At 41.0% G+C, this 18544-nt stretch overlaps 1 protein-coding gene across 1 annotated transcript in view; it reads left to right on the top strand.

Moving 5' to 3' along the window:
• Positions 1-18544, top strand: part of LOC132394768 (low-density lipoprotein receptor-related protein 1-like) — a 1611265-nt gene that overhangs the window by 710329 nt on the left and 882392 nt on the right. Inside the window, exon 11 of the mRNA XM_059971176.1 lies at positions 5843-6079. Coding sequence (XP_059827159.1) covers positions 5843-6079 — 237 coding nt within the window. The remainder of the gene's footprint in view (positions 1-5842; positions 6080-18544) is intronic.

Genomic DNA, 18544 nt, shown 5'->3' with positions numbered 1-18544 from the left:
TCCTTCACCTCTAAAGACCTCCGAGACGGTGAGTATGTTTTTATTCGCAGGGGCATGCACAGGTCACCTCTACAGCGGCTGTACGAGGGACCCTTCAGGGTGATCCGGCACAACGGATCCACATGTGTCGTGGAGGTGGGTGGCCAGGAAGAGACTTTTACAGTGGACCGCCTCAAACCGGCACACTTGGACATTGAGCGACCAGTGAGGGTACCCGTACCGCGCCGGCGAGGCCGGCCACCCAGGCAAGCCACACAGACCGGGGGCTCCACTCCCCCGATGGATGCTTCTGGGGTGGTGGTGGTGTGGCGGTCCGCACACACGGGGGTCAAACTGCCATCGGAGTCTGCAGGCAGACGCGCGACCCACTCGGGGCGGTCCTTCCGGGGACAGTCTGATGTCACGTCTGCCCCGCTGGTTGCAGGGACCTATGGGACGGGGAATTTAAGTGCGTGAGTTTGAATCAGTAAAGCTATTCTGAGTTCAGCTCTCTCTGCCTCCGTGTGTTCCCTTCATAGCGCTTTGCGCGCCACTACATATCATTATTTTTTATGCCATATGAATCCAACACCTCTAGTGAGGTAATTTCACCAGTCTGTTGCAGATTTCAGTGTGTTGGGTGTGACGGTGTGTTATTGACTGGGTTAATTTCTTTAATTCCTCTCTGAAAATACAGGGTGGATTTTATTTACCCTCGTTGTTCTACAGACAACCTCCATCTATCTGTGATTCCTTATTCAGGTCAGCTCCAGTTTCCATGCCTGTGCACATAAATGAGGAATTTGAAGACTGCAATCGGATGTTTCCGTGCCTGATATCCCATTCTGCCACTGAAACCAGGGCAAAGTGACCATATTCAAACAAAAATAATATCCAGTGAAGCTATTTTTTAACCAAATGTTGATCAATCATTGACAATGATTCTCCATTTCTAACTTTAATAATAGGATCCCAATGACAAATAGTTTGCATGCGAAATACCTCTCTATGGAGAGGAACTAAACATAAAAACCGATAGTGCATTATATCAAAGAAAATAGCTAAGAAATATCAATACAAGAGAACACACAAGCACAAGTTATTTAAAATTCCAGTAGTAAAAGTACTTATTGGAGTCTCTCATGAAGATTCATTGGATAGTGTCAGGGAATGACTTTCTGGTGTGCATAACAACAATTTCATAAGAATTTTTTGAATCACGAACGGTACCTGTGTTTGGTTCAGGTATTGTGTGGGATGGTAATTGAGTTATTCAATTAATGTGGTATCAAGTATATTTCTGGTACTGGATAAAAAATCGATTTCATGGAACATGTTTGGATTCAGAAACAACCTAATTTTTCCTTGTTGTGTTCTTGTAGGATTATCTTGTAGAAAATAACAACAAAAAGCTTTCTTTTATACATATGTTATACATAAATGGTCCACTGACCTCTCCTATTAGATTCCATCAGATTCCCTTTGCCTTCTCCATTTGTCATCTCCCAGCTTTTCACGTCATTCCCACTCCCCCGACCCGCCCCCCCCCGCCCCCCCCCCCCCCCCCATCTACCTATCTCCTCACTCTCCTGGATTCACCTATAATTTGCCAGCTCCTCCCCTACCCACTCTCTTTTATTCTGGTCTCTGTCCATTTTTTTGTTCTGGCCTGATGAAGTGTCTCAGCCCGAAGCGTTGACTAGTCACTTCACTCCATAGGTGCTGCCCAACCCGCTGAGTTCCTCTGGTGTTTTGTGCACGTTGCTCCAGATTTCCAGAAACTGCAGACTTTCTTGAGCCTGTGTGTTCCCAATTCGAACTACTGATTATGCATGTGTCTTATTTCAGCTTTTAGCGATGCATATTTTCCTTACCTCAATTAGCATTTGAACATATGCTTTTCTCATCCCAGCTGCTAAATGTGCATGTGTTTTCCTTATTCCAACTGGTGACTGCAGATCTATCGTTCTTATTTTGCTAAGTTTTCTGCTCCATAGCCTGCAGTGCTTGGTTACATTTCATTGATGTTGCTCTGCTTTCTAATCAGCTTTCGCTGATATTCTCAGTACCACTTCACAAGTGCCTCTTACAGTGCCTTTGTTATTCTTTATTCACTGGATAATGAGGCCCTTTCCCTGTCTGTCCTCACAATATGATATGTCTTTTTACAAGCTCTGTAAACTGGTGGGCTTCCAGTGAATAGAAGTTACTGCATTACATCCAGACGACTTGGTTGTTACCACTATTTTTGTAGGTTTTAAGGCACTAAATTTAATGTGTGATTGTCAACTGCAGTAAAATAGATCAGACCCTGCAGCTAACATTTGTTGCAACACTTCAAGATGTGATGGAGACAGAATTCAGCAAATTAACTTTGCAAGATGTGGATAAATGTTATTTCAAGTAACAGATTGAGTCTCAAAGCACTCATCCCGTTGAAAAAGTAAACCAAACTTAAGTTGAATCTTCTTCCAAAGTTTGTGTGTCCCTAAATTCCTATGCCAGTGTGGAGGGCTTAACATTTCTTACATATAAGGATTACATTTTCCTTTTAGGATGAGCAAAATTGGTGGTTTAATTTCAATGTACACTTGATTCAGCTTGATCTTTAATAATAAATTTACTTTAACTTTTGAGCTTGCCAAATATCCACCATTAAAAAAGAATTTGTTTTGTTAAATGCAAAAAAAATTGCAGCGGAGAGCCTTTTGACTAAATAGAAAAATAAAGCAGGTGGTATTATAAATTGGTTGACGATTTACAATTAACATTATCAAATTATTAATCCCCCCATGTTTTTTCAACCTTTCCTATTGAAAGTGCTGGTAAATAATGAAAGGCAAAATTAAATTTGATGGACAGTGGACAGTTAATTCATTTGGTAATTTTAAAACATCGTTCAAATGTACTTTGACACCATCTCTTTGATTTAATACTAAAATAGACATGAAATCTGGTGCCTATTCATCCTGTCTTTGAACAATGTTAACAGTGCATTTGGATCCTATATTAGAAAGAAAATATGTTGGAATAATGTTGGCATGGAAGGTTCCAATCTTCTCTTTTTAATAAAAAAAAAGAATGATGTCTCCTTTTTTTATCATAAGCAGTCTTATAAACGAACAGTGATTTCAAGTCATACAGTTACAGTCAAGTCATCAAGTCACAGATAAATCAGATATCATTAACAGCTCATGAGTTAAAAGGAATGGCAGGCATTTCCTATTTTTCTCTGAGAGCAGAATTTCTGCTCACAGGACCCTAACGTCTGCCGACAGCATTAATCTTCATGTTGTTGACCCCCACAGTTAATCTCACTATTTGAACTTGCCAATAGGGAAATAATATATTGCAAGGTTAGTGTAATATTTCTTGGCAGTTAGTGTGACTTAGAAACTCATTCCCCTGGGACTGACAAACGCCATACACACATTTCAAAATTCAATTCAGCCTCTTGGCATTTGTCTGTTATTCACTTATTGAGGAAATATTATTTACTCCCAAGTGGATACACAAGGAAATTTAAGGACATGACCTTTTGTGCCATTCATGAAGATTGGGGTTAATCTGTGAACTAACTCCATGCCTAAATTTGTCCAATACCCTTAAATGTTTTTGATTAACAGAAATCTATGATTGCCTGTAATCAAATTAACTGTACAAACACAAGTTTAGGATTCTCTTCTGCTGCAATGTTTCCCAAACATCAGCAATCCTCTGCGCACAGAAGAGATTTCAAATTTAATCAATCATAAATCTTAGATGGTGACCCAATGTTTAAGTCTCCCTGTCCAGTGATAATAATTTGTCCCAACTAACCCCATTGTTCTCTTTTAATATCTTAGGAGATATGTACAAATAACATCTTGTTTAAAAAAAGATAGGGTCACAGAAAGATGCCCCATTGAAAATGTCCTTTCAGCCCATCAAATCTGCACCATCACATTTAGAGCAATTACATTAATCCTACTGTTTTATTCTCCCAATATTCTCATCAACCTCCCACAGATTCTATCAGTACTCCATGCATTATGGGCAATTTACAGTGGCCAATTAACCTAACAGCTTGCTTGTCGGGGATATGGGGTATCTTTGGGATATGGGAAGAAGCAGGAACACTGGGAAGGAAATCAAACAATTTCAGCAAGAGCATGCAGCTTCCACACTGACAGCATTTGAAGTCAGGATGGAGCCTGGCTCTCTGGCACTCTGAAGCAGTGGCTATAAATATCTCCATTGCTCTGCTCTATGTCCTCTGCAATATATTTTTGTGGGTTACGGTGGACCTTATCAAGGCGACAGATGGAAGGAGTTGAGGACCTGCCCTCTGAATAACATCTGGCCTTTCGACACTTCATGCAGTCTAGCCCTTAGATGGTTTCCAAACATTTTTAGTGATGAGATTCATTTGAAAAAAGTTAGAGAATCTATTTTAATAGCAAAGTTATTAAAACATGTTATGATATTTGCATGAAAATACACAGTGCTACTCCTTTTAATTAAAGGAAACCATACACTGAAATAAAGGAAATAAACTGCAGCGGATAGTGAGGTCATCTGAGAAGATCATCGGGGTCTCTCTTCCTGCCATCACAGGCACTTACACTACACGCTGCATCCGCGAAGGAAACAGCATTATGAAGGACCCCAAGCACCCCTCATACAATCTCTTCTCCCTCATGCCATCTGGGAAAGGTTCCGAAGCATTCGAGCTCTCACGACTAGGCTATGTAACAGTTTCTTCCCCCAAGCTATCAGACTCCTCAATACCCAAAGCCTGGACTGACACCTTGCCCTACTGTCCTGTTTATTATTCATTGTAATGACTGCGCTGTTTTTGTGCACTTTACGCAGTCCTGTGTAGGTCTGTAGTCTAGTGTAGCTTTCTCTGTGTTTTTTTTTTATGTAGTTCAGTCTAGTTTTTGTACTGTGTCATGTAACACCATGGTCCTGAAAAACGTTGTCTCATTTTTACTATGTACTGTACCAACAGTTATGGTCGAAATGACAATAAGAGTGACTTGATTTGACTTGAATTGAAATGAGCTACTCACCCTCACCTTTTAGTTCAAGGTTAATAACTTCATTGAAATGAATAGGGAAATGCTTGATACACAAGGCATAGTGAGTATATGCCTGATGGTTTACATACAAATTGACTCTAATCCTTTGTTAAGCATTTTATTGATAATGAGTCCAGCAATAGAATGAGAGATTATCTCTGTGTGCAACTACACTTCTCTAGCCATGTAAAGAACAAGAGCAGAAGTATAGAAGACATTGTCACATTTTTCAGATAGCTGGCAGTTTTCTGCAGATCCAATGGTTAGCCTTCAATACTGAACTGACCAAATGGTTCATCGATTTTTTTGCAGCAATTTTGCGACAAGAAAATATGCTGTTGTGCAATAAAAGTTAATGCCACATAAAGATACCTGGATTATAAAAATCTGAAATGAAAGCACAAATGTTCAGGATTCTCACCTGATCAGTCAGTATCTGCGGAGTGAGAGAGAGAGAGAGAGAGATAGAGTTATTTTTATCAATTATGCAGTGAATTAATGAAACATTTATGAGTTGACATTATTTATTATATAAGACTAAATAGAGAAAATGACTGGAGACAGAAAAAGAATACAATAATATAAACAAGTCCAAAATATTTTCAAGGAGGAATTAATTCCTTGATATGTTAATTGCAAAATAACTATAGAACCTTATTTTTAATTGCTTAATATTAATCTGGTCACTTACACATAAAAGAACATGTTAATTATTGTCATTTAATCCTATTGAGGAGAGTAAGCAAATAGAGAATCAAAAATTTAATAATAGCTTGTCATTTTCTACTCTTTTAATATAGAGCCAAAAAATGAACTGTTCCTATTTTATGGGAAAGGCCGACCAGGAATCATTCGTGGAATGGATCTGAACACCAAAACAGCAGATGAATATATGGTACAAGTAGAGAACCTTGTCAACCCACGAGCTCTTGACTTTCATGCAGAAACAAATTACATCTACTTTGCTGACACGACCAGTTTCTTAATTGGACGACAGAAAATCGATGGCACAGGTCGAGAGACAATCGTAAAAGATGGTAAGTAAATTGGAATCTTCAGGCATTTCTCCCCGCTGATTGCTAGAACTTTGTAATCATGACTGGTTGGCAATATATGTCAATCTTCATATAATTTGTGCATGCTCCTTTCCACATTATCAAATAAATAATATATATTTTATTATACTTTTGGGATGAATTACTGATATAGGAGATTTAGAAGCAACAAAGCTACATGCTGCTGTTGTTAGGTATGGTGGGAAATTTGCTGCAGCAATTTATTTATTTAATCCGTTTGAAAAGCCAATCAATGGACCTCATTATCTAACCAACTTCAAAACGTCTATGAAATATAGAGGAATGAATGATTTAATTATTTAATAAGCCACAATGGTTTAAAATGGCTATTTTGCACTTGAATGATCACAGAATCACAGGTTGATTTAACGTGACTCCCTTAACAGTAAAAGAGTAAGGCATAAGAGTTAAGCATCCCATTTCACAATAATGATAATGTCAGTAAATTTGATGTTCCTGTCTTGCTTAAAAATGTTGTAAATCTTTCTTCACAATAACAATAGTGATTGATCAATCTTTCAATAACATGTCTGTAAATCATGTTAAGATAAACACCTAATTGATCAACATGGGAGAAAACATCTTGAGTCAGGAATGCATTAAAATCTTCATATTGATGTGCTAACCTAGAGTATTATTTCAATGCTTCTCTCTGAGATTGATCCACCCAGAACATAAAAACAACAAGACACTTGCAATCAGATCATTTTCCTTGTCAGAGATGCCACCTGATCTGTGAAGGTTTTAATTTCGCCCAGAACTTTCTGTTTATCTCATCTGTACTCCACACATCTATAATCCACACACTACTTCTGTGTCATAGAATGAGAGGCTCACAGAAAAGAAGAGGAATGATGATCCCAGGACAATTTTTTGTGTGTGACTTAGTGGGGAAATGTTACTTAATTTAGTCAAAGCGGTTCTTCAGCATGTTTCCAATTAATCGTAATTTCAGTTGTGCAATTACAGTGGTAACTGCAGTCCAATCTAGCTATGGATGGAACGAAACAACCCACATTTAAGAATGAAATCTCTCTGCAATACCTGGGGCCTTGACGGAATGATATCATTCAGTAGAATTGCAAAACCAATGACCCATCTGCCCTGTTAGCTGTGTATATAAATTTGCAAAATATTATTTGAAAAACAATGTAGGAGGATTTTGTTTATGTTCTAGGCAATATTTATCCATTTATTATCATAATAATACTCTCTAATTGTTTTATTACTGCTTGTGGAACCTTGTTGAGCATTAATTAATAGTTGTGTTTTCCAAAATACTTCATGTTACTCCATTGTGGGAATAGTGCCAAGATCCCATTAGCAACTAAACTTCTAAAGCAATCTGGACCTGCACAGAACAGAATAGGTACAAGTGAAAACATCACAGAATGAATGTAACATGGAAAATAGATAATTCAAACCATTGAGCCCAGACTAGCTTTTTGCAAGAGCTCTCCAGGTAATCCTACACACTATCCTCTCCCCATAGTCCTGCAAATTCTTTACTTCCAAATTCAGCTTTTGAGTTCTGTCTCTATGACTAGCCTTAGGATTGTATTCCAGACCCAGTTATTTGTTGGGCAAGTTTTGCCATTCTCTGTCCTCGATTACTGAACTCTGCAAAAACGAACAGTTTCTCTCTCTTTCTACCCTGTCTCTGCCCATTATGGTTTTAGATACCTCTCCTTCTATTCCAGGAAGAATTTTAATAAAGTTCTCCAGCCTACACTCTTAACTAAAGTTCCTCATTCTTGGAATTATTTTGATCCATCTCTTCTGGCCTCAGAACTATTGAGACCTGAAGAATAAGCTTTCACGGAAGGTTGGTGAATAACCAGGATTTGCTGCCAAAGGAGGAAGTGAAGAAAAATGTTCAATAGGTGTTCAGATAGTTATTTGGAGAGGAAAAGTATGGAGGGATATGGGCTTTATGGGGGCAAATGGGAATAGCATAGGTAGGAAATACGGTCAGCATGCTGTTACAATGACATATTTCTGTGATACTCCAGTTTTGGCCAAACTAGTGGTGTTCATTATGATACCATTGCTTTTGCACTTTATGCCTCACTAAACATCCAAACTACAGTCCAAAAAGAACACACACACACACCACTTTCTCTATTTTCACTTAAAATGTATCTTTTTCCAAACAAAGAATGAAGAATAATCAAGTCAAGTCAAGTCAAGTCAACTTTTATTGTCATTTTGACCATAACTGCTGGTACAGTACATAGTAAAAATGAGACAATGTTTTTCAGGACCATGGTGTTACATGACACAGTACAAAAACTAGACTGAACTATGTAAAAAAAAACACAGAGAAAGCTACACTAGACTACAGACCTACACTGGACTGCATAAAGTGCACAAAAACAGTGCAGGCATTTCAATAAATAGTAAACAGGACAGTAGGGCAAGGTGTCAGTCCAGGCTTCGGGTATGGAGGAGTCTGATAGCTCAGGGGAAGAAACTATTACATAGTCTGGTTGTGAGAGCCTGAATGATTCGGAGCCTTTTCCCAGATGGCAGGAGGGAGAAGAGATTGTTTGAGGGGTGCATGAGGTCCTTCATAATGCTGTTTCCTTTGAGGATGCAGCGTGTAGTGTATATGTCTGTGATAGCAGGAAGATAATAAAGAAATGTTAAATGTCTAAGATCTATTCAATTGGCCATTTCCTTCCTCTTTTCTTTCCTTTTGTTTCATTTTTCATTCCTTTATTGTTTCTTATCTTTTCTGTCTTCTTTTGTAGAAGTGTCATGTTAACCTCTTTCTTCCAGTGTCTCAGAAGCTATTTTTGTCAGGTTGTAATAAAAACATTATGTAAAAAAAAAAGTTCCAATTGCAGCCTTCCAGCCAACCAAAAGATGTAAAAGTGATGATGGGCATAATTGACAGAGGAAACCAGTCAATCTCTAAAATAACCTTACATATCCATCAAATTATTAAACATTTCAAATGATATCTTGTCTGTATTTGACCACAAAGCAGAAGGGAAAGGAGATAATTGTGAATGATTAAAATCTATCATTTTAACTTCCATTAATTTAATATAGAAAGGCTTTTTTAAGTGATCATTTTCACCCACAGTCTGTAATAATTATTGTGCTATATTCTATTTAAATTGGTACTTTAAATGATTTAGATTTTAAACCCTTGAAAGTGAGTGTCATGGATTCTTCAAACTATATTATTAATTGGTGGATGAGCATCTGCCAGTGAGATTGGACTATTAACCTTTTTTAACATTTAAGCCTAGTTATGATTGTGGTGACAGCCAGAAGAATTATAATTTGAAGAGTGAAATGTACACTAGCTAGAAAAGACCAGAAAGGGAAAAAATATTACACTGTATGTATATATATATATATATATATATATATATATATATATATATATATATAGCAATTGACAGAAAAATGGGAAAAATGTAAAATTATTTGAGAAGAAAATTGAAAAGAATAAACACATGCATTTGCAAGCATGGGATATTGACAGAAATTGTTTGCGTTAAAGGATTGATCCAACTTGGGGTACTGAATGCACAAACATTGCTTCAAGTATTCAGTATCCCACTATTGCCCCACCTTTGCCAATTGTGGTGTGTTCTGGATATAGTATCTTCAATATTCAACTTGTATGGTGCATCAGGTCCTCCATATAATCCAAGAATCTTTATTACTTACAGGACCAAGAAACACTTCTGAATGCCTATAATCTTAACCTTAACGGAGTTGATGGACAAAGAGGTCTTGGAGTCTAAGTTCATAGCTCTCTGAAAGTGCCAACACAAGTTGTAGGATGGTTTAGAAGATACATGGCATGCTGTCCTTCATTATTTGAGTCATTGAGTCAAAAGTCAGGAAGTTATGCTGCAGCATTATAAAAGTCTAGTTACACCACATCTAAAATACTGCACACAGTTCTGGTTGCCCCATTATAGAAAGGATATCAAGGCTTTGGAGAGGGTGCAAAAGAGGTTCACCAGGATGCTGTCTGGATTAGAGGGCATGTACTTTACCAAGAGGTTGGACATACTTAGGTTAATTTTTCTGGAGTTGTGGAGCCTGAGGAGAGATCTGACAGAGCTTTATAAGATTATGAGAGGCATAGATAGAAGACAGACTATATCCTTTTTCCCATGGTTGAAATGTCTAACACCTGAGGGCTTGCACTTTATGTGTGAGGGAGTAACTTTAAAGGAGACCAGTGTTTTACACAGAGAGTAGTGGGGTGCCTGGGGTGGTAATAGAAGCAGATACATTAGGGACTTTTTAAGAGATGTGTAGATAGGCACATGGACATGAGGAAATGGAAGGATATGGACATTGTGAAGGCAGAGGGGAAGAGTTTAGTTGGCTACTTGATTGCTAATTTAATTTCTTTGGCACAACATTGTGGCTGAAGTATCCGTTCCTGCACTGTACTGTTCTATGTTCTATGTTCTGTCTGTGAGTGCCCTTTCATATCACATACTATTCTGACTGAGAAATGTATTTTTGTTTCTTCATTATCAATAGGACAAAACTCTGGTATTCCCTTCCTCAAATCGCTTTAGGAGTACCTTCAGAAGGTTACTCACCACAATGGGGATTATGAACATTATCTTTTCCAGCTGTGTTGTTGTCTTGTGAAAGAATATTTTAAAAATAAATTGTTCAAAGCTCATAATCTTATTTCTGCCTTTTGGGGGCATTGTAAAGCACATACTGCTGTGATAAATCCTAGGCTGCACCGGAACACATCAGCAGTGATATTGCTGGGGTCATTGGGTGCTTCTGGCTTTCAACATCAGACATCCTCGCCCAGGCAATCAGCCAGGTTAATCATTTCCTGGCTTGTGTCCCAGCAACAGTGGTCCACAGGACACATTTCTTGATCTATAGCCATCTGGAGGTTCACTCAGCAGCCTCTGATATGGTCCTGATGGTTCTTCTCCTTGTAACACTCATAGTACCGAGAGTAGGTTCGGCAGAGCGAGCAGCCAGCAAAACCTCTGCACCCCACTTCTACAGGCTTGCAGCCTGCCCTCCACCCTGGTCTCTGGCACTGCTCAACCAGCTCCTGGTATTTGGCTTCCTTATGCTCGAGCACCTCTTCAACCTGGTCTTCTTAAGGCACTGTCAGTTCTACCATGACCACCTGTTTCAAGATTTCTGCCAGAATGACCATTTCAGGCCTCAGTGATGATGATGCAATGAAGTCAGGGAACTTTAATTGCTTGCCAAGTTCAGCTTTCAGTTGGCAGTCACACACCGTGGCGAGCAAGTCTGCAGGTGATCTGGGTGGAGGCTGTGGTTGGTCTCCAGTATAACAAAGGCTATGTGCTTTCTAGGTTGACAGCAGTGCTTACTGTTTTAAATGGTCGAGGAGATATTTTCTGCCACTGCATTCAGAACTTGGTTATGGGAGCCTTCTCCAAGGGCTTTTGGGCAGCTGCTGAGGATGTGTTCCAGGGTTTTTCTGTCAGGGAAGAGAGGACATGATGATGCCTCACTTTTGTTCCAAGCAAAACATTTTGCTGAACTAAATAGGCCATTGTATAGGAGCTGGTCGTGGACATGAGGAGGGCTAAGACACCGGTGACCCCTGTTTCAATCCAAAGGGTCAGTGTGGACATGGTGGAGGATTACAAATACCTGGGGATACGAATTGACAATAAACTGGACTGGTCAAAGAACACTGAGGCTGTCTACAAGAAGAGTCAGAGCCGTCTCTACTTCCTGAGGAGACTGAGGTCCTTTAACATCTGCCAGACAATGCTGAGAATATTCTACGAGTCTTTGGTGGCCAGTGCTATCATGTTTGCTGTTGTGTGCTGGGGCAGCAGGCTGAGGGTAGCAGACACCAACAGAATCAACAAACTCATTCGTAAGGCCAGTGATGTTGTGGAGGTGGAACTGGACTCTCCAACGGTGGTGTCTGAAAAGAAGATGCTGTCCAAGTTGCATGCCATCTTGGACAATGATTCCCATCCACTCCATAATGTACTGGTTAGGCACAGGAGTGCATTCAGCCAGAGACTCATTCCACTGAGATGTAACACTAAGCAGCATAGGAAGTCATTCCTACCTGTGGCCATCAAATTTTATAACTCCTCCCTTTGAGTATCAGACACCCTGAGCCAATAGGCTGGTCCTGGACTTATTTCCACTTAGCATAATTTACTTATTATTATTTAATTATTTATGGTTTTATATTGCTATATTTCTACACCATTCTTGGTTGGTGTGACTGTAACAAAACCCAATTTCCCGTGGGATCAATAAAGTATGTCTGTCTGTATGCAGCCTGGATCATGAACTTGATGCGCTTGAGTTCTGCCTGCCAGATGTTGGACCAGTTGATCTTGCCCTTCAGCACACCCTTCCACCTTGTCCAAGCTCTCTGCTGCCTTATTTCTACCACCCTGGTGGTAACACTCTTCCTTGACAGCAGCTCGCACCTGTCCCTGGACCAGCATGCATCTGTCTCTGCCATGAGCCCTGTCAAAGCAAACTGAAGGGAAGCTGGCCAGCCTCACCTGACCAGATGCCATTATCCCTACCAGATCCCTGTGCCTCAAACAGGACCGTCTAGGCCTCAGTGCCTGCTGTCAAGACTTTGGGGTCGCTGGAATTTGTACACAGGCAATTCGCTTGTGTGTGATACCATGAGTTGCTCATGCCGGCTGCTTAATGGAAGCTGCAATTTATTTCTCTTCCCATACAGAGCACGGCTGTTCAGGCTATATAACAGGCCCAGCCACCTTTGAAGGTAACCATTGATCTTTCTTTTAAGAGCCTCAAGTGTTGTCATGTGTACCTCAGATACCAGCATGGCCCAGAGGATTTGGGGAAGGATGCCATGGCAGTGGATTCAGGACCTGAACATGCCAGGTAGGCCTGACAGGTACACACTGGTGAGCCAGACCTCTAACTCCTTGGTGGTCTTCTGGATGGCAGCTGCATCTCTTCTGCAGCTGTCAAAGACCTCCCCCAGGCCCTTGACTGGCTTCTCAGAGATGGATGGAATAGAACTAACATCCAAGGAGAAAACACCAAAGACCTGGATTTCTCTGGCTTAAGGCTTATCCTTGCCCATGCAATGACCCTCTCGAGCCCCTCGAGGATCCATCTACTGACTGGAGCTGATGTCGTTGTGACCGTGAGTTCATCCATGAAAGCTCTGATTGGGGGCTGCTGCTTCTCACCTATCTTAGACAAAGGTCCTCCTCACTCCACTTCAGCTGCCTTAACCAATATGTTCATGATCAGGGAGAAGAGAATCACTGAGATTGTACTGTACATCTGGTTTGAGTACCCTCTTCGAGCTGGTGCCAGCCTGATATGGTCATCCTGTGGAGTTCAGCACGATCTCCATCAGCTTGTGTGGTAATGACCCATACACATTGTCAAGGTCTAGTTATAGTACGACCAGGTCTCCCTTTCCTTCACATGCTTCCCTGATCAGCTGGGAAACCATGTCCGGGCACCATGGCACTTTAGGAGTTCCTCCTTTCTGGTTTGATGTATCAATGTAGCCATCTCTGAGGTGAGGTTCAGTCAGGAGACAGGAAATAATATTGAAAAATATCTTTCCTTCCACCCTATAGTAAGATGGATCTAAACTGCTCAATGCCCTTGAAGTTCTCCTCTTTGGGGTTCCAGACTCCCTCTGCACAGTTCCCCTGGTCCGTGACCTTTCCCCTATGTCAGATAACCCTAAGGGATTTCCCAAGTAGCTGGAAGAGCTTAGAGCAGTGCTTGTACACGTTGTAGGGTATTCTGCTAGGACCAGGGACAGAACTAGCTCTGGGTATTCTGACTACTTCCAGGATCTTCTTCCAGCTGAGCTTCTTGCCATTGAACTCGACTGCAGGAGTAGGGGGATTTTACTGGGGCACTATGGCGCCCTAGCCCCTGCTCCCTCTCTGAGTTGCTGAGGAGGTTCTGAAGGTGTTTGGAGCATGCAAGGTGCCTACTATACTTCTGTTGTAGCAGTTGCTTGGTGAATCCATAGGGCTTTGCAATAAAGGCAGCTAATTTCCAGGCTCTCTGCCTTCCCGTCTTCTATACCATTTTGCCCTGCATTGTTATAAGCTTGCTTTTAAGCATGTTATGGAGCTCAGCAAGTGGTGATTTATTTTCTTCACGTGCTCCCTCCTCCCCCCACCCCTGTACTGTTTAGTTAGGGATTAGAGCTCTTGATGCAGCTGGTGTATTTTGGCCACTCTACAATTCATCAAATAGAGGCTGTTACTATCTTTCTTCTCCACTAGGCCTCATCTCCCAGTAGCAAAGCTGACAATGATGACTGACATGGTCCAGAGTTGTCTTCCAACATTTTCCTTGGCTATTGCCTCAATGATATGAACTACGTCCTCCCCAAACTGCAGCCACTCCCTCGATGGCTTGCTGGAGGCCACTTAACCTGCCGATGATCTGCTACACTGCCTGGAGTGGGAGTTCCTGGAGTTTGAACTTAAAATCAATTTCAAAGCAGAAAACAAAATGTTTAATCCAGAGTTCAGAGAAATGAGATTAGAATTATGTTGACAAATATAGCTGCGAACAAGACAGTACAACTTCAGAGGCTTTTTAAATAGCAAATTATTCTGGTTCATACTATAATTTATTAAGGTCTGTCAGAAGTATTTCACACTCCTTCACATCTCTTAATTATTTTCATGTGCAATAATTGTTGCTGCCAGGACAAAATTTACAGCTGTTCTGTTTTTCTTTTCCTACCCCCTTCTCTTTCTCTCTCACTCCCTCTCTTTCTCTCTCTGTCCTTCAGCAAATGGTGACATTTTATTTTAAATTGCTTTAATTTGAACAGCAGAGATTAATATGTGTCTTACTCGGTGTTGTACACAAATGGAGTGTGATTTTAAAGAGAAGACAGGAGCATTAACTTAACATGAGGCATTATTTGTGCTTGCCCAGTTTAAATAGTCCAAGGTTATATTGGCCTTGACACTTGGAGCATGCCACAGATGAACAGGAAATTGCACATCAATAGCACTTAAAGAATGCTGACCGAAGATGATTGGGACATTTAGAAAAGCACAGCCACTTAAAGAGAGGTGATGACTACAATCATTTTTGCATTCAAAAGTGCAGTAAATATTTTCAAGCAATTGTTTGAAGATTCTCTAAAGCACAGAAGGAAGACTTTCTTTTATTGCTTTCCAGGCACAAAACAAACCAATTCCACTGCTCCAATTGTTGCTGAGTCTTTTCCAGCCTTTGAAATACTTTATGCACATTCCTCAGAAGATGGAACAGTCTCTGCTTCCTTGTGTTATAACAAACCGCTTAGTGCTACAATAACCCAGCACAAAGAACTTGCTTTGTACCTCACTACTTATTTTCTCAGTGATGCTTTTAAATTGATAACTCCCTCACCACTGGCTCCCTTAGGGCTGTAAATAATCTTCTTTCAGCCATATTGGTACAAGTGCTTCAATAAATCTGTTCTTCTTACTGCTTCAGTGGAATAATTCTTTTCACTGCATGATTGTTCTCCTCCTCCCCAATAAACAATGATGGATTTATTCATCCAAGGGCAGCGCAATAGGTAATTCTACATTACCTCAGTAGTGTTCTAATAGTCAAGACTTCTAATCCTACCTCATAAAGAGGTTGACCATGATAGTGCTCCTGGAAAAAGGACCATGAAGAGAGAGATATGGGTCAGAAGCTGACCCCGACTAAACATGAGAAAGTCTGCAGGTGCCAGAAGTCCAAAGCAACAAGCACAAAACGCTGGAGGAACTCAGCAGATCAGGCAGCATCTATGGAAGTAAATAGTCAACATTTTGGGCTGTGACCCTTCTTCAGGACTAAAAAGTTAGGGAGAAGACACCAGAATAAAAAGGTGGGGGGGAGGAGAAGGAGGCTAACTCCAGTGGAAGAGAAGATTTAAACTTCTTCAGGGCAGCCATCCTATGAAGACACTTCACAGTGGTGAGCAAATCCTAAACACAAGAAGGTCTGCAGATGCTGGAGATCCAAAGCACCATTCATGAAATGCTGGAGGAACTCAACAGGTCAGGCAGTATCTATAGAAATGAATAAACAGTCGATGTTTTGGGCCGGGACCTTTGTTCAGGACTCATAAAGTCCAGGCTGATGATAAAGACTAATTTACACTCATCCTACATTATTCCCAATTCAAAGTTCAAAGTAAATTTATTATTAATACTATCTTGAGATTCATTTTCTTGCAAGCATTCACAGTAGATCAGAGAAATGCAATAGAAACAATGAAAAACTACATACAAAAAAGACTGAAAAAAATCAATGTGCAAATAATAAATAAATACATTTCAGAACATGAGTTGCACAGTCCTTGAAAGTGAGTCCATAGATTGTGGAATCAGTTGAGAGCTGAGGTGACTGAAACTATATACGCCGGTTCAGCAGCCTGTGGTTGTACAGTAATAACTGTTCCTGAATCTGCAGGTGCATGGGACCTAAGGCTCCTCTGCCTCCTTCTTGTTGGCAGTAGCAAGAAGAGATCATGGCCTGGATGGTGGGGGTCCCTGATGATGGGTGCTGCTTTCTTGTGGCAGCGCTAGATGGCTAGATGTGTTCAATGACGTCCACCTTCTTATCAATTCTAACTAGATTCTACCATTCATCTATGCAACAGGGACAATTTGCAGAGGTGAGTCACCTGCCAGTGCACAGTTTTGTGATGAGTAAGAAATGTGGGGCACCTGGAGAAGAACCATGCAGAAAAAGAGAGAATATGCAAATTCTCTACAGGCAGTACGCAAGGACAGGATCAAATCCGGGTGTCTGTCTGCTCAGGGAAGTGGTTCTACTCACTGCACAGCTGTTCTGCCATTTTTCAGTTTTGTGTTGGATAACATGAAGGTGCAAGTGATTGATGCCGCTGAGGAAGCCCAACACATATGTGTGTACAATCAGTTTTCCGCGTAAGTCTAGGGAAGGTAGCCTCTGAAGTACAAATGACTGTCCCACTCAACACACACGCATTCGTTACTGGTAAGCCCGTGGATGCACACCACTGCTCAACCCTGGCAGCATCCATACCCATGTATCGTAATCACTTCACCGGACAATAGTTTAGCACAGACTTATACACTCAACTCACTGGTTCAATGCTCAGGGCAATCACAGAGCATCCAACGAAATCAATCCTGAACGACAAGTGAGGTTCTGTCGGCTGCCCAAGTCTATGACCTCTGGCCCCACCAAGCATTAGAGATGGAGGTGAAAAACCTCCTGTTTGTGTGGGTGCTGTGTAATGTGTTACCCAGTTACAAATCAGTACCATGCAATAATAGACAGTATACCATATGCAATTAAACAATCCAGCTTTATAATTCTTAATTTGACTAACGTAAATTAAAGTTAGCAAAGTAAAATAAAAAGGGCCCATTTTAATGAAACAATCTAATGAGCACAAGTTCTCCTTTCGCTGGTCCTCTATCCATTTCCCCGAGTTTCGTCAACTCCCAGCCCCATTCCGTCCTCTCCTTTCCAGTGTCTATGAACTCTGCTTTCTGGAATTTTCTCTCTTCACCTTCCACCAAACAAAGGCACAGATCACCTCCGTCTCAGGCAAACAACAAAAAAAAACTCTCCCTTCAATGGACGGCTCACATTCCAAAGCCCCCATTATCTTTGCATAATCCAAACACTGCTGCTGCAGAAAAACCATTATGTTAGCAGTGAAACCTTTCCCAGGGTGTTACACAATCGAATATTTTATGTTATGTATGTAACCCCCTGGGTCGCCTCAGGCTCGCTCAGCTTATTCTCGTCTAGGGGTAGCAGCCTTCGGCCCCGCCAAACTGGGTAATCAGCTGGTGTGGATGCTGTGTGATGTCCCCGCCTCGCCCAAAAACAGACAGTACACCATATGCGATTAAATGAGTACAATTTATAAAGGTTACTATAACTAAGTGATTAATAACGATACAGTATATATGAAGAGAAAATTAAAGAAAAGGCGCCAAACTTATCAAAGTCCAAACCACTTCGTGCACAGCCCTTGGAGCTCAATTTCTTCTGGCCACCATTCGATCCCCTCCGAACTCCTCGACTCTCCAAACAGCTCAGGACCCTCCGAGTGGTCAACCAAGCACATCTAGCTTCATCCCCTCCCTCCTCGGAGAATCTCCCAGCCTCGGACCCCCCTTTGGGGTCCGATCCTCGCCCAGCTTAGAGCATTGCGTCCTCTCTCTCGACCCCCTCGCGCCGATCTGCCCAAAAGCCCGTCAACAAAAGCTTACAGACTCAGAAGAAAGAACATTAATCCCCATTTGGTTTACAAAGGAATACCATTCTCGTTATCAGTAAATTAGCATTCCTGCTAGTTAACAAAAAGAAGAAACCCTCTTTACACTCTCCCTCCACCAAATAAAAGTCATGTCCTCATGACTACTAAATAACGCCACCTTTCCTGCC

The sequence above is a fragment of the Hypanus sabinus genome, chromosome 5 (genome assembly GCF_030144855.1).
Source record: "Hypanus sabinus isolate sHypSab1 chromosome 5, sHypSab1.hap1, whole genome shotgun sequence".
NCBI lineage: Eukaryota > Metazoa > Chordata > Chondrichthyes > Myliobatiformes > Dasyatidae > Hypanus > Hypanus sabinus.
Note: the sequence above shows the minus strand (reverse complement) of the source record. Positions and strands in the feature narration are given on the sequence as shown.